Below are 14,212 nucleotides of genomic sequence, written 5' to 3'. Positions count from 1 at the left end.
CATTCTTTTACATGTAGCTGTCCAGTTTTCCCAGCACCATTTATTGAAGAGGCTGTCTTTTCTCCATTTATGCTCTTGCCTCTGTTATCAAAGATAAGGTGACCATATGTGTGGGGGTTTATTTCTGGGTTTTCTATCCTGTTCCATTGATCTGTATTTCTATTTTTGTGCCAGTACCATACTGTCTTGATGACTGTAGCTTTGTAATATAGTCTGAAATCAGGGAGCCTGATTCCTCCAGCTCCATTTTTCTTTCTCAAGATTGCTTTGGCTGTTCAGGGTCTTTTGTGTTTCCATACAAATTGTGAAAATTTTTGTTCTAGTTGTGTGGAAGATGCCAGTGGTAGTTTGATAGGGATTGCATTGAATCTGTAGATTGCTTTGGGTAGTATAGTCATTTTCACATTGTTGATTCTTCGAATCCAGGAACATGGTATGTCTCTCCATCTATTCGTATCATCTTTAATTTCTTTCATCAGTGTCTTATAGTTTTCTGCGTACAGGTCTTTTGTCTCTTAAGGTAGGATTATTCCTAGGTATTTTATTCTTTTTGTTGCAGTGGTAAATGGGAGTGTTTCCTTAATTTCTCTTTCAAATTTTACATCATTAGCATATAGGAATGCAAGAGATTTCTGTGCATTAATTTTGTATCCTGCTACTCTGCATATTCATTGATTAGCTCTAGTAGTTTTCTGGTAGCATCTTTAGAATTCTCTATGTATAGTATCATGTCATCTGCAAACAGTGACAGTTTTACTACTTATTTTCCAATTTGGACTCCTTTTTATTTCTTTTTCTACCCTGATTGCTGTGGCTAAAACTTCCAAAACTATGTTGAATGAGAGTGGTGAGAGTGGGCAACCTTGTCTTGTTCTGATCTTAGAGGAAATGGTTTCAGTTTTTCACCATTGAGAATGATATTGGCTGTGGGTTTGTCATATATGGCCTTTATTATATTGAGGTAGGTTCCCTCTATGCCTACTTCCTGGAGAGTTTTTATCATAAATGGGTGTTGAATTTTGTCAAAAGCTTTTTGTGCATCTATTGAGATTATTATATGGTTTTTATCCTTCAGTTTGTTAATACGGTGTATCACATTGATTGGTTTGCGTACAGTGAAGAATCCTTGCATTCCTGGGATAAACCCCACTTGATGATGGTGTATGATCCTTTTAATGTGATGTTGAATTCTCTTTGCTAGTATTTTGTTGAGGATTTTTACATCTGTGTTCATCAGAGCTATTGGCCTGTCGTTCTCTTATTTTGTGACATCTTTGTCTGGTTTTGGTGTCAGGGTGATGGTGGCCTTGTAGAATGAATTTGGGAGTGTTTCTCCCTCTGCTATATTTTGGAAGAGTTTGAGAAGGATAGGTGTTAGCTCTTCTCTAAATGTTTGATAGAATTCGCCTGTGAAGCCATCTTGCCCTGGGCTTTCGTTTTTTGGAAGATTTTTAATCACAGTTTCAATTTCAGTGCTTGTGATTGGTCTGTTTATATTTTCTATTTCTTCCCGGTTCAGTCTCGGAAGGTTGTGCTTTCCTAAGAATTTGTCCGTTTCTTCCAGGTTGTCCATTTTACTGGCATAGAGTTGCTTGTAGTAGTCTCTTAGGATGCTTTGTATTTCTGTGGTGTCTGTTGTAACTTCTCCTTTTTCATTTCTAATTCTCTTAATTTGAGTCTTCTTCCTTTTTTTCTTGGTGGGTCTGACTAATGGTTTATCAATTTTGTTTATCTTCTCATAGAACCAGCTTTCAGTTTTATTGATCTTTGCTATTGTTTCCTTCATTTCTTTTTCATTTATTTCTGATCTGATCTTTATGACTTCTTTCCTTCTGCTAACTTTGGGGTTTTCTTGTTTTTCTTTCTCTAACTGCTTTAGGGGTAAGGTTAGGTTGTTTATTAGAGACTTTTCTGGTATCTTGAGGTAGGATTGTATTGCTGTAAACTTCCCTCTTAGAACTGCTCTTGCTGCATCCCATAGGTTTTGGGTCATCTTGTTTTCATTGTCATTTGTTTCTAGGTATTTTTTGATTTCCTCTTTGATTTCTTCAGTGATCTCTTGATTTTTTAGTAGTGTATTGTTTAGCTTCCATGTGTTTGTATTTTTACAGTTTTTTTCCTGTAATTGATATCTAGTCTCATAGCGTTGTAGTCAGAAAAGATACCTGATATGATTTCAATTTTCTTAAATTTACCAAGGCTTGATTTGTGACCCAAGATGTGATATATCCCGTAGAAAGTTCCATGAGCCCTTGAAAAGAAAGTGTATTCTATTGTTTTTGGATGGAATGTCCTATAAATATCAGTTAAGTCCATCTTGTTTCATGTATCATTTAAAGCTTGTGTTTCCGTATTTATTTTCATTTTGGATGATCTGTCCATTGGTGAAGGTGGGGTGTTAAAGTCCCCGTCTATGATTGTGTTACTGTCGATATCCCCTTTTATGGCTGTTAGCATTTGCCTTATGTATTGAAGTGCTCCTATGTTGGGTGCATAAACATTTAAAATTGTTATATCTTCTTCTTGGATCGATCCCTTGATCATTACATAGTGTCCTTCTTTGTCTCTTGTAATAGTCTTTACTTTAAAGTCTATTTTGTCTGATATGAGAACTGCTACTCCAGCTTTCTTTTGATTTCCATTTGCATGGAATATCTTTTTCCATTCCCTCCCTTTCAGCTGTATGTGTCCCTAGGTCTGAAATGGGTCTCTTTTAAACAGCATATGTACAGGTCTTTTTTTTTTAATCCATTCAGCCAGTCTTTGTCTTTTGGCTGGAGCATTTAATCCATTTACATTTAAGGTAATTATTGATATGTATGTTTGTATTACCATATTCTTAATTGTTTGGGGTTTGTTATTGTAGGTCTTTTCCTTCTCTTCTGTTTCCTCTCTAGAGAAGTTCCTTTAGCATTTCTTGTAAAGCTGGTTTGGTGGTGCTGAATTCTCTTAACTTTTGCTTATCTGTAAAGGTTTTAATTTCTCTGTCGAGTCTGAATGAGATCCTTGCTGGGTAGAATAATCTTGGTTGTAGGTTTTTCCCTTTCCTCACTTTAAAAGTGTCCTCCCACTCCCTTCTGACTTGCAGGGTGTCTGTTGAAAGATCAGCCGTTAACCTTATGGGGATTCCCTTGTATGTTATTTGTTGCTTTTCCCTTGCTGCCTTTAGTATGTTTTCTTTGTATTTAATTTTTGATAGTTCGATTAATATGTGTCTCAGCATGTTTCTCTTTGGGTTTATCCTGTATGGGACTCTCTGTGCTTCCTGGACTTGATTGACTATTTCCTTTCCCATGTTAGGGAAGTTTTTGACTATAATCTCTTCAAATATTTTCTCAGACCGTTTCTTTTTCTCTTCTTCTCCTGGGACCCCTATAATTTGAATGTTGGTGCATTTAATGTTGTTCCAGAGGTCTTTGAGACTGTCCTCAATTCTTTTCATTCTTTTTCTTTATTCTGCTCCCCGGCAGTTATTTCCACCATTTTATCTTCCAGCTCACTTATCCGTTCTTCTGCCTCGGCTATTCTGTTATTGATTCCTTCTAGAGTATTTTTAATTTCAGTAATTTGTTGTTCATCACCGTTCGTTTGCTCTTTAGTTCTTCTAGATCCTGTTAAATGTTTCTTGTATTTTCTCCATTCTATTTCCGAGTTTTGGGATCATCTTTCCTATCATTACTCTGAATTCTTTTCTAGGTAGGTTGCCTATTTTGTCTTCATTTATTTGGTCTTGTAGGTTTTTACTTTGCTCCTTCGTCTGTAACATATTTTTCTTTTCATTTCCTTTTTTTTTTTTTTTTGATGGGTGAAGCTGTATTCCTGTCTTACTGGTTGTTTGGCCTGAGACATCCAGCACTGGAATTTGCAGGCATTTCGATAGAGCCAGGTCTTGGTGCTGAGATGAGGACCTCCAGGAGGCCTCACTCTGATTGATATTCCCTGGAGTCTGAGGTTCTCTGTTAGTCCAGTGGTTTGGACTCGGAGTTCCCACCACAGGAGTTTGGACCTGACCTCCGGCCTGGGAACCAAAATCCTGCAAGCTTCATGGTGCAGTTAAAAAAAAAAAAAAAACAGAAAGGGAAGAAAGGAAGAAGAAAAGGAGCAGTAAAATATCAAAGAATAAAAAACAAAATAAAATTAGGAAGATAAAAAGTATATTAGGAAAAATAAAACTATAATCGAAACAACTGCAGCCAGGTAAAATAAAACCAAAACAGAAAAAAAACAGGTGGGGGGGGGGTGGCAACACACCAAAAGGAGAAATCACTAACAAAGTATAAAGAATAAAATAAAATTAGAAAAATAAAAGATTTATTGGGAAAAATAAAAATATAAAAGAATCAACAACAGTGGATCAACCAGGTAAAGCAGAACCCCAATCTGAAAGAGGAAAAAAACAAAAAAGCCTTGGCTATAGGGATAGGGTTTAGGCAGTGGGTGGAACTTAGGCAGGGGCGGGGTTTTGGGTGGGCCGGGGCCTCTGCTTAGGACCTGCGCAGAAGTGGAGAGGCAGCATGTGGAAAGGAGGGTCTCCGGAGTGTGCAGTTCTGGAGTTTGGAGGTAGGGCCCTGAGTGAGGGTGTGTGGGTGGAGCTTACGGCCAGCACGTTGGAGGGGGTCTCCAAGTACAGAGGTGGGGCCCTGGGTGGCAGTGTAGGGGCGGGGCTTGGGCTCTGAGCAGCAGGAGGGAGGCTCCTAGGGCAGAGGATTAGGTCCCAGCAGCCTCCCAGGTGCCTAGGTGGACAGGGAAAGCACTGGCCCCATTCCCCTCCGTTCCTTCGTGCCCCTCCCCCGCTGTCTCCCCCAGGGTCTCCCCTGTAGCCACTGGGGTGCCAGCCACCCTTCAGGGATGCCGGTCCCGGAGGTCTGGGCTTTACTTTTGCTCCCCCTTCCCCACCTCCCACTCCCTCAGGACCCACGCGGCTGCAGGGGGCCTCGGTGGGCAGAGGATCAGGCCTGGGGATCTCAGCAGGTTCCTGAGGGGTCCAAGTGGGCAGGGGAAACCTGGCCACGCTCCCTTTTGATCCTCTGCCCTCCCAGTGGTTCCCCAATTTCCCCCTTCGGGCCTGGGATCCCTTCCCCTCAGGGACGCTAGTCCCGTCCCGCCGCCACTTCTCCTCCCCCTTCACTCCCCCTGCACCCCGCGTCCTACCCGGTCGCTGGGGGTTCCTCCCGTCCCCTCAGGTGACCGTGGTCCCCCACTGGGGCCTGGTAGATGCCCTAGTTGTGCGGAGACGCGAATTCTGCGTCCTCCTAGGATGCCGTCTTGACTCCGCCCCTCTTATATTCTTTTGCTTGCTCTTTTCTGCTGTTTTTATTAAATACTAAAACAACCTAGTATTCTCTTAGTCATTTCTCGAATCTTTTCTTAGTTTATTGAGAAAATTATATTTCTTAATATAAATATATGATATTTACATAAATATTTTCTTCAGTTTAATGCATCTGATGATCTCTTTCATTGTTATTTATTCAGTATCAGCTGAATAAATCAGCAGCATTAGCTTTAGATTATACACATATTGTTTATAATGTGTGTGTGTGTGTGTTTTCTTTAGTTACTTCCTATGGGGTCTCTTTCCCCCAATGAGAATATAGTTCAGGTTCAGGGCCACAATTTTGATGACTTTTGTCATCCTTATTGTACAGCTCTGGACACCAGGAAACTCTCTATTTCTTATTTATTGATACAGGTAAGAATAGAGAAGGAGATCATTTTGGGAGGTGGAGATATTTCATAATGAAAGGAATAGCTGTGATATTGGAGGGCGGTACCAGGCACCAAGCACTAGGAAACCGAGTAAAACAAATTAGAATTGGGCATAGAAACGAACAAAAAGGATTCCATATACCAAAATTGCCTATTCAAGAATTTGGCTCAGGGCTAGACCTGTTTTTCTAGAAACATTCCATCAGTGTTTGTAAAATGAATGATCAGTTGTTTGATTGGCTGATGGATGGATGGAAGGATGGATGGGTAACTGAGTTACAGAGTTATAGAATTTTCACTTAGGTTATTGAAGGAGCATTGTCCATATAACTAGTTAACAAAATTACTATTTGTTCCATGAGCAGATTACATGAAAAAAATTCAGTTTTGTTTTCTAAGTGTGTTTCAATCACTATGGTTTGGTTACAACTAAAAGTAATAAGCGGCTATCTTAGTACTCACTTCTAATAAGTATGCTAGAAAATCATCATCCTTTAATTTCTGGGCCAGCCATTGGGTGTCCTACAGTCAGTGTTTGCTTTGAAGCACATCACTCATAAATGAGGCATCTGTACCTCTGCATCCAGCTTGTACTGGTCCAAATTCATACTGTGTAGGGGGGAGACAAGCATAGTTGGAGCAAAGGCTGAAAGGTGAGGTGGTGAAATTAGTATTCTTACCCCATGAAGGCTACCCTTTCAAAGGAGAAAGGGAGTTGTTTGGCACTAAAACAGCAGGCCAATAGGAAAGGTTTTGAAATATATAGCACTGGATCTTGGTTTTTAAGTTATTGGGGCCAAAGGAAAGAGAAATGATTCTTGGAACCAGAAAGGCTTGAGACTGTGGACAGTTTTAGGACAGAAGCTGCAGGTGTCTTTTCTCCAACGTGCTGCCTCTCCTGGAGACTTTGACAGCCAACTTGTGTCCTGACAACTCTGCGGGTGGGAGTGTGGGAGAGGCCTGTCACCTACTGCATGTCTTAGTACCTATGGGTGTGTGTGTGTGTGTGTGTGTGTGTGTGTGTGTGTGTGTGTGTGTGTGTGTGTGTGTGTGTGTGTGTGTGTGTTTGAGAGAGAGAGACATTGAAAAACAATAGGAAAGAGACAGAAACAGCAGGAGAGAAGAGAGAAGCCAGGAAGTCAGGAATAAGGAAATGACTTGAAATAGCCATTTAGTCATTTAGACACTTGGACAACTAAGAGAGTCAGTGCCAAACCTGCCCACTTTTGTTTCAGCCCCATCCAGGGCTCAGGGCTCTTTTATCATCCCTACATCTATGTGCAGAAGATGAATCTGCTTTAGAAAAACCGGGAGAAAATTTCCTCTTTTGCTCACCCAGGTTGTCTGTTCCTCAGTGCCTTCCCAATCTACTTTAAGAAGCTAGCAGAGTTTGGGGGAAATCAGGCAGTTTAAGGAGTATGTCATGAAGAGAAAAAAGGAGTGAGAGTCCAAGAAATATTATCCATGCTCCCCAATTAGTGAAAAATGTAAAGAACTAGCATTTCTTTTTATTCTTCTTTCCCCACTACCACATATTTTGGGCTGCAATGATCTATCACTAAGGACAGTGCTGGTGTCAAAACAATTTTGACCCTTTAGCATGCATGAGTACACAAGCCAGGCGGTATGTCTGAGGCAGAGTCCTAGGAATTCCTGCATATTTATTCACCTCTCAGGTTTAGCTCGTTTCTTTATCTCCCTTCCACATAGTATCTATACTCATGTTGTAAATAGGCAAGATCAAGGTAGTCACACTGCCATTAGCTGAGTGGCACAGCAAAGGACATCATTTCCAGTCTGTTGGCTGACTTCAAAGAACCCACCCTATCTAGTTCTGAAGGGTTTTAGAGTCAGAGCGTACTTTGCGTTCTTAGGATTTTTAAAGTTTAGGCTTTATTCATTCTCTCTCTCTCTTTCTCTCTTTCCCTCTTCCCCACCCCCCCCTTGCCCCTCACCCTTCCCAAAGTAACCTATTAGTGTCTGACCTCCCCCCGCAGATCATTGTGGATTACAAATTAAGTTGCCAGTTTCTCTAGGAATAAAGAACTACATGCAGTAGTGGAATTTCTAAATAGGTTATGACCGCAGCATGATTAAATGTTTGCTTCATAAATTTTTTCATAAAATATGCTTTTAAATTCTATCTGTGATTATGATAGAAGTCAAATTTGTTCTCAGTGGGCTTAGTAGTTGATTCTATATCCTTCTTGCTGTCCACAGAATGTTTCTTAGTATCACATGAGAATTGTATTCTACTGACAAGTGTATTATATTACATTAATAATTGTATCATACTGTAAAATTACTGATGGCTTCTTAGTATGCTTCGTGTTAACGTGGTAGTTCCCGACTCTCCCTCTGCATTTGTGGTGTATAGTGTCACCTAATGGTCAGAAGGTTCAGTGCGTGATTGCATTTCTGTAGATGGCGCTCTCAGTCAAAGCAAGCTCTAGGAGAGCATGGCATTTTCTCCTTTGTCTTTTTGTCTGCGTATTTCTTGTGTGGGACCGATTCAATATTTATGATTGTTTGGGGAGCTCCTGGCTTAACCCCATCGGACAGGGATTTAATAGTCTCTATGTTGTCATCATAATTCAAACAAAATAGTTGTTTTTTTCTGGTGTTCCCTTAGCAGTTGTATTTCAAGGAATTTCAGCATCCCGCATAAAATATATTCCTATATGTGTTTTGTAAACTTTAAATCTGGGACATACTACGCTATGCATGTTGCTGCTGCTTTAATAGCCTTCCCTGTATCAAATCTTAACATCTGGAATTACCAGTGCATTTTTTGAAATTTTTACAATTTTTACAAAAACTTTTATAAAATTTATAATTTTATAAATTGTTTTCTTTTTATCCGTTTTTTTAAGTTTAAATGCTTCCCGGAATTTTCAAATCTCAAAGAATGCTTTTAGTATTTCTTACCAGAAGAGGTATAGTAGAAACCTAGGTTCTTGCCAAAAGTCTGAATCAAGTACATATGTTACTTTTATTAGATATTTAAGAGCAATCAACTTGTACCTGCAGTCTAAGTATGGGTTTTGTATATGTAGAAAGATGTGACCATGAAGTACTCTCTGATCTGGGAGGCATAGTAAAAATTCCATATTTAAGACATTTTTTTCTCTTCTCTCTGTGTGGTGGCAAATGAAGCATATTGCTTGCAACATGCCTGTAATTTCACTGGATCCAGCTGTGCATGTTTTGGTGCATAAATACACTCTGCATTTGGAGTTCCAGTGGAGAGGAGAACACAGCTTCTTTTCCTTTCTTGTGTGACTACAGATGTCATTGGCATTTGAAATTACAAATGCCTGTATGTTCATGTTTTAATTGCCTCTTAGAAGGCATAAGCACAGTCTTTTTTGAACAGGTTTCCTCAATTAATTGGAGCATTAAAGGCACGAGAGAGGGAAGTCTTATATGAGTCCTATATATCCTGTGTATAAGTGGAGGACACCAGAAGTTCTGTAGTGCAGTCCTATTATACATGCAGCCGTATCTCATTTCACATTATTTTCTAATTACTATGCTGTGTTCCTGTCTTGACATCCTCTTAGGAGGTGGAAACCATCCCCTGCTGGTACCCTATGATACACTGACGGCCAAAGAGAAAGCCAAGGATAGGGAAAAAGCACAGGACATCCTCAAGTTCCTGCAGATCAATGGCTATGCTGTATCCAGGTAAAAGTACACCTACTCCAGTTACACATTCTCGTTATAAGACTGAATATTTAAATATCCCTATCAGATTTAAGGCTGAAAATGAACTCAGTGATCTCTTTCAATATTAGAGCTACTGTTTAGTATGTTCAAAATATACGTGTCAGAAACATTAATGCCCTTAGCTGTTGTGCCACATAATTGGGTTCCTTACACTTCTTATGTTAAGTCCCCATCCATCATTTAGGCAAATCACTAGGCAAACATGACACTCTATTTTTCTAAATGCAACATTTTATTACATAGTAATAGTTACTTAGTACACTTTTATATCAGGTGCAAAGTATTTTTTATAAATTAAATCTTTTTTGTTTTTACCTACAAGAATATTAGCTAACCTTGCAAATTTATCTGTATCTGTGTGTGTGTATCTATACCCATCTATATATTGCTATATGTAAAATGTTAAATATACTTCTCTCTATATAGGTATTTAACAAAATATATTCTGTTTTTACCTTACCTTCTAACAGTCTTTGTAGATGTTGGTTTCCATTTTTCCTTTTTGCTTTTCTAGAGGATTCAAGGACCTGGAATTGGACACTCCTTCTATTGAGAAACGATTTGCCTATAGTTTCCTTCAGCAACTCATTCGCTATGTGGACGAAGCCCACCAGTATATCCTGGAGTTTGGTAGGTACCATAGTCCTATTACTAACAGCCCAGTTTTTGTTATTCTTAACATTTACAACATCAGGAGATAGAACAGCATAGACTACTGGGATGCTTGTGGTCTGCTCCCGGATGGTATAAACACTTTCTATCCATCATAATACTAATTTGAGTCTAAAAGTCAATAGGCAAACTCATTTTTAAGGATGGGTAACTTTTGAGAACTTAAAAAAAATCTAACATGTAATACTTTTCTCCTTAAAATGTTTATTGGCATTGATTTTTCATTTTGAAAGATACATTGGATGGACATCAGATTTTAAGGTACACTTAAATCTTTCCTTATGAAATTAATTTCTCTGCTCTTAAAAAAAAAACTAAACTACAACTCTATGGATTCTCCAAATTTCTAGACAATGTAAAGGCCTTGAGTCTAGCCTGTGCAGCGTTACCCATTTATATTAGAGTATCTGCAATACAGAATACTTGATTATTCTCTTAGAGTAAAAGGAAAGACCTCTTCCCCATCTGGCTCAGTGCCATTTAAGTACAAAAAGAACTCCTTATTTTAAATCTAAGATTCAGAACAGATCATCAAGACAGCCTCCTCTCACTTCTCTTATTTTGTGTTTATCCTCAGCATTGTTGAATTAAAATTCAAGTTGTCAGTTACTCACCTTTGTGTCAGATCCCCTTCCAGCCACTGGTTGGTATTAGGATATAAAGGAGTAGAGTTTGGTCCTTTTTGAAAGGCCGTGTGCTCTGCTGGTGGTGCATCTTCTTGTTTTCTTTTCCAGTTTTAAGGTTCTCTTTCTGTTTTTGTTTTGGTTTTTTAACCCTCATTCTTTCTGTTTTCAGCCCCTTTCCTTGGGGCCCATAGTCCTAGATCCCTTAGTGATACATCAGCAACAGACCCCTCCTAACCAAGGGCTTTTTTTGCTGCTGTTTTCTTAGGATTTATATTAGTTTTCAGCACAGCATCAGATTAAAGTTTATAGAAATTCGAGCTCTGGTATTTTCTTGTTCCTGGCCCCTGGATCCCCAATATGATTAGAGATTTTCTACTTGAGCATCGTTCTCTTAAAGAACCTCCCTCTTTTTCCACCTGCCTCTTTAGCTACAGTACAAATGCTATATTTTTCCTCTCTTAACCATCTTTATCATAAAGGCCAGTATACAAACTAATCTATAATATGCAGTCTCTTTGTAACTCATCCAACAATATATTTTTTTAAATATGATAGTCACCTTGACTAGTAGCCAAATTAGTCTGAATGAAATTTGACCAAAGAACAAGCATGAGGCCATGGTGAACTTTTGAAGCTTTTATGCACAAAGTTAAGTGTTGACATTTCTAATCCACATTTAAAAGTATCTGTATGAGTAGCAGCTCTGGGATCCAGCGTTTTTTTTTTTTTTTGATGAGAGAGGAGAAGAGGGAATAAAGAGTGATCGTTTGGAAAGGGAATAAGCAAAGTTTTTGCTTATGTATGGGTAGCAGAAACAGAACTTTGAAGGGTAAAATGTGTTTAGGCTTTGCTTTATTCACATTATATTCAAGTTTCTGAATAAACCTCCTAGGACAGCGTTTGTGTGTAAGGAGTGGTGAGAAGCTAACTACAGGGCAGATTCACCCACTTCACACATTTCTTTCTTTCTATAGGATAGAGAAGGTATTATGAACAGAATTCTGTGGAGAAATAAGGTTAGATTAATACAGAGCCCAACAAAATTAGTTTTTTTTTTTTTTACAATTGCTGATGTTACCTGTTCCATTTTCAGGTGGCTTTGGCAGGGCAAATTATGTACAAGAATTCTGTCAAGAGGAGAAGCAGAGTTGAGATTGTCTACACGATCATTTGTTTTCATTTTCATTTTTCATTATTACTAAAAACCAAAATTTCTGTAATACCGTCTTCTTTTATCTTACACTTTATTGCCTTTGCAACACACCTTTAATATATTCATTCTTAAACATAGACTCATGGTGATGGTAAGAATATGCCTGTGCCTTTTTGGAAGTTTTGTATTACATCACAGATCATACTCTCTCCAAATCTTTTCACATTTTCTACAGAGGCATTTTTGTTAAAATATATAATGAAAGGAAAGATATTTCCTATTTAGTTGTTTGAAATATTAGCAGATTTAGATAGGTACAAATTTCTGTCTCAGTAACGTTTATATGAGAAGGTCCCTTAGGTGGATCCAGCCATTCTGCATAATATGCTTGAGAGAGATTTAGCGCAAAAGTGATTTAGAAGAAATTGAAATTCGCAAGCATTGAAAAGCCATTATTTTTTTTTACTTATTCATGGGAAGAGCACTGTCTGATTTTACAAAGTATTACCTAAGTTCTCCAAAAGTTATCCTGAATTTATGCTTAAGATTTAATAAAGTGTATTTCAAATTGTTTATATTTCTATGTGCAAAAGAACTTTTTCAAGCAAAAGTCAGTTTGATTCTTATAAAATATGGAAGCTCTGCTTACAGATTTTACTGAAACCTTATATCCGGTTCTGAAATTCTTAGCTCTCCAATCTGTTCTGCATAGCATCGTGGTTATTATAGTTTATTGCTACCTCTTCTATATGTATGAAACCTCCTTTATATGCATGAGGGAGGTAGGAAAGGCCACCTTCTAAGCTAAACGCATTCAGTCAATCAGTTCTTAACCTTGAACTCATTTTCTACACCATGGGGAAAATCCAGGGCTTTTTGCTTTGCTTATGGAAATTATCTTTTGACACCGGTGAACTTTTTTATTCTTTAGCAGAATGTTCATTTTCCAACCTAGTATTACAGCTGTGGTCCTCCCCGTCATCACAGGCACTGGCTTCCTGAAATTTTTCTATTGGTATATTAATATTAAAGGCTGTAACTTGCAGTCACACCAGGAAGTCACTATCTTTATTTAGAGGTTCGTGTTAAAATCTAACAAATTACATTTACTTATTTTCCACTCACTTTTCTCACCCCAGGGAGCTTCTTTCTTACTGAAAGAGAATGTGGGATTTTCCTGCTAAAAATGTGGGATTTTTACTTTATTCCAGTTTCCTCCCTACTTGTCAATCAGATCTCAAAGCTACACCAGTATGTTTGTGCTTGTAGCCACATGTATGGGCTGTCTCAAGAGCTTTTTAATTTTGATTTGGGTATGTTTTTAATCTTTTTTTAAATTACACAACGGAAGTTAGCCTTTATATTTTTGTATTCAGTTTAGTGGGGTAACGCATTTAGCAATGTGTTCTAAACTTAGCATTTGGGGTGAATATCTTGCAATGTTGGAAGTGCAACATGTACCTAAAAACTCTTCATGTCTACAGATGGTGGCAGCAGAAGCAAAGGAGAACACTTCCCTTATGAACAAGAAATCAAGTTCTTTGCTAAAGTACAGTATACAATCCATCCTGTATTTCCTTCAATATGTTTGTTTACCAGATATACTCTTTAGATCGTTGCCTCTTTATGGAATGCACTTGTCTCCAAATGTGAATTCTACTCTAACTAAATATTCTGTGGCATGAAAATAACTGCATGGATCACGTGGGATAAATGTGCTCCCAGCACCTTTGGTCGTGCTTTAACTCGCTCTGCTCTCCGTACCGTACTTCTCAAATGACTTTATCCTCTGTGAAGTCTGACTCAAAGTTCTCTTTTTTCGCTTTATCCTGTGACATAAAGGAGAAACATCTATTTCCTAACATTTGAATATTGTTCTGATTTGAAATTTTTAGATGGATATTTCTTTGTTATAGAGGAAAAGCATGAGTTAATTTATCAGTGGGTATGTATAAGAACCTATACTATAGAATCCTTGTGGGACCTGAATCCTACTCAGAAGAGGAAAACTGAGGCTCAGAGAGGATCAATTGTTCATATTTAGAGTATATCCCATGATTTTTATTTATTCCGTTTAATACGAATTTATCAAGAATTTGCTGTGTGCACACTCCAGCCAGTACGGGAAGGAGATGAAGAGTTGCAGAGTGTCCACATTGGGTCCATTCACGTACTCAGTGTTTACTCTGAGCCTAGTCTGTGCCATGCATGGAATTATGTCCTGGAGATTCACTAGCACAAAGACAGAATGCCCTTGGGAAGCTTTCCTATTTACAATATGTTTTAGTTAACCCGAAGACCTAATGATTTCCGCCCATTTCCT

The 14,212-nt window shown here is 38.4% G+C and overlaps 1 protein-coding gene across 1 annotated transcript in view; it reads left to right on the top strand.

Annotated features, from left to right (window-relative positions):
- RYR2 (ryanodine receptor 2) overlaps positions 1-14,212 on the top strand; it is a 510,050-nt gene that overhangs the window by 343,834 nt on the left and 152,004 nt on the right. The window contains exons 59-61 of the mRNA XM_073793696.1: positions 9,273-9,396; positions 9,953-10,068; positions 13,374-13,438. Of these exons, the coding sequence (XP_073649797.1) occupies positions 9,273-9,396; positions 9,953-10,068; positions 13,374-13,438 (305 nt within the window). The remainder of the gene's footprint in view (positions 1-9,272; positions 9,397-9,952; positions 10,069-13,373; positions 13,439-14,212) is intronic.

This window comes from Tursiops truncatus, chromosome 16 (assembly GCF_011762595.2).
Source record: "Tursiops truncatus isolate mTurTru1 chromosome 16, mTurTru1.mat.Y, whole genome shotgun sequence".
NCBI lineage: Eukaryota > Metazoa > Chordata > Mammalia > Artiodactyla > Delphinidae > Tursiops > Tursiops truncatus.
Note: the sequence above shows the minus strand (reverse complement) of the source record. Positions and strands in the feature narration are given on the sequence as shown.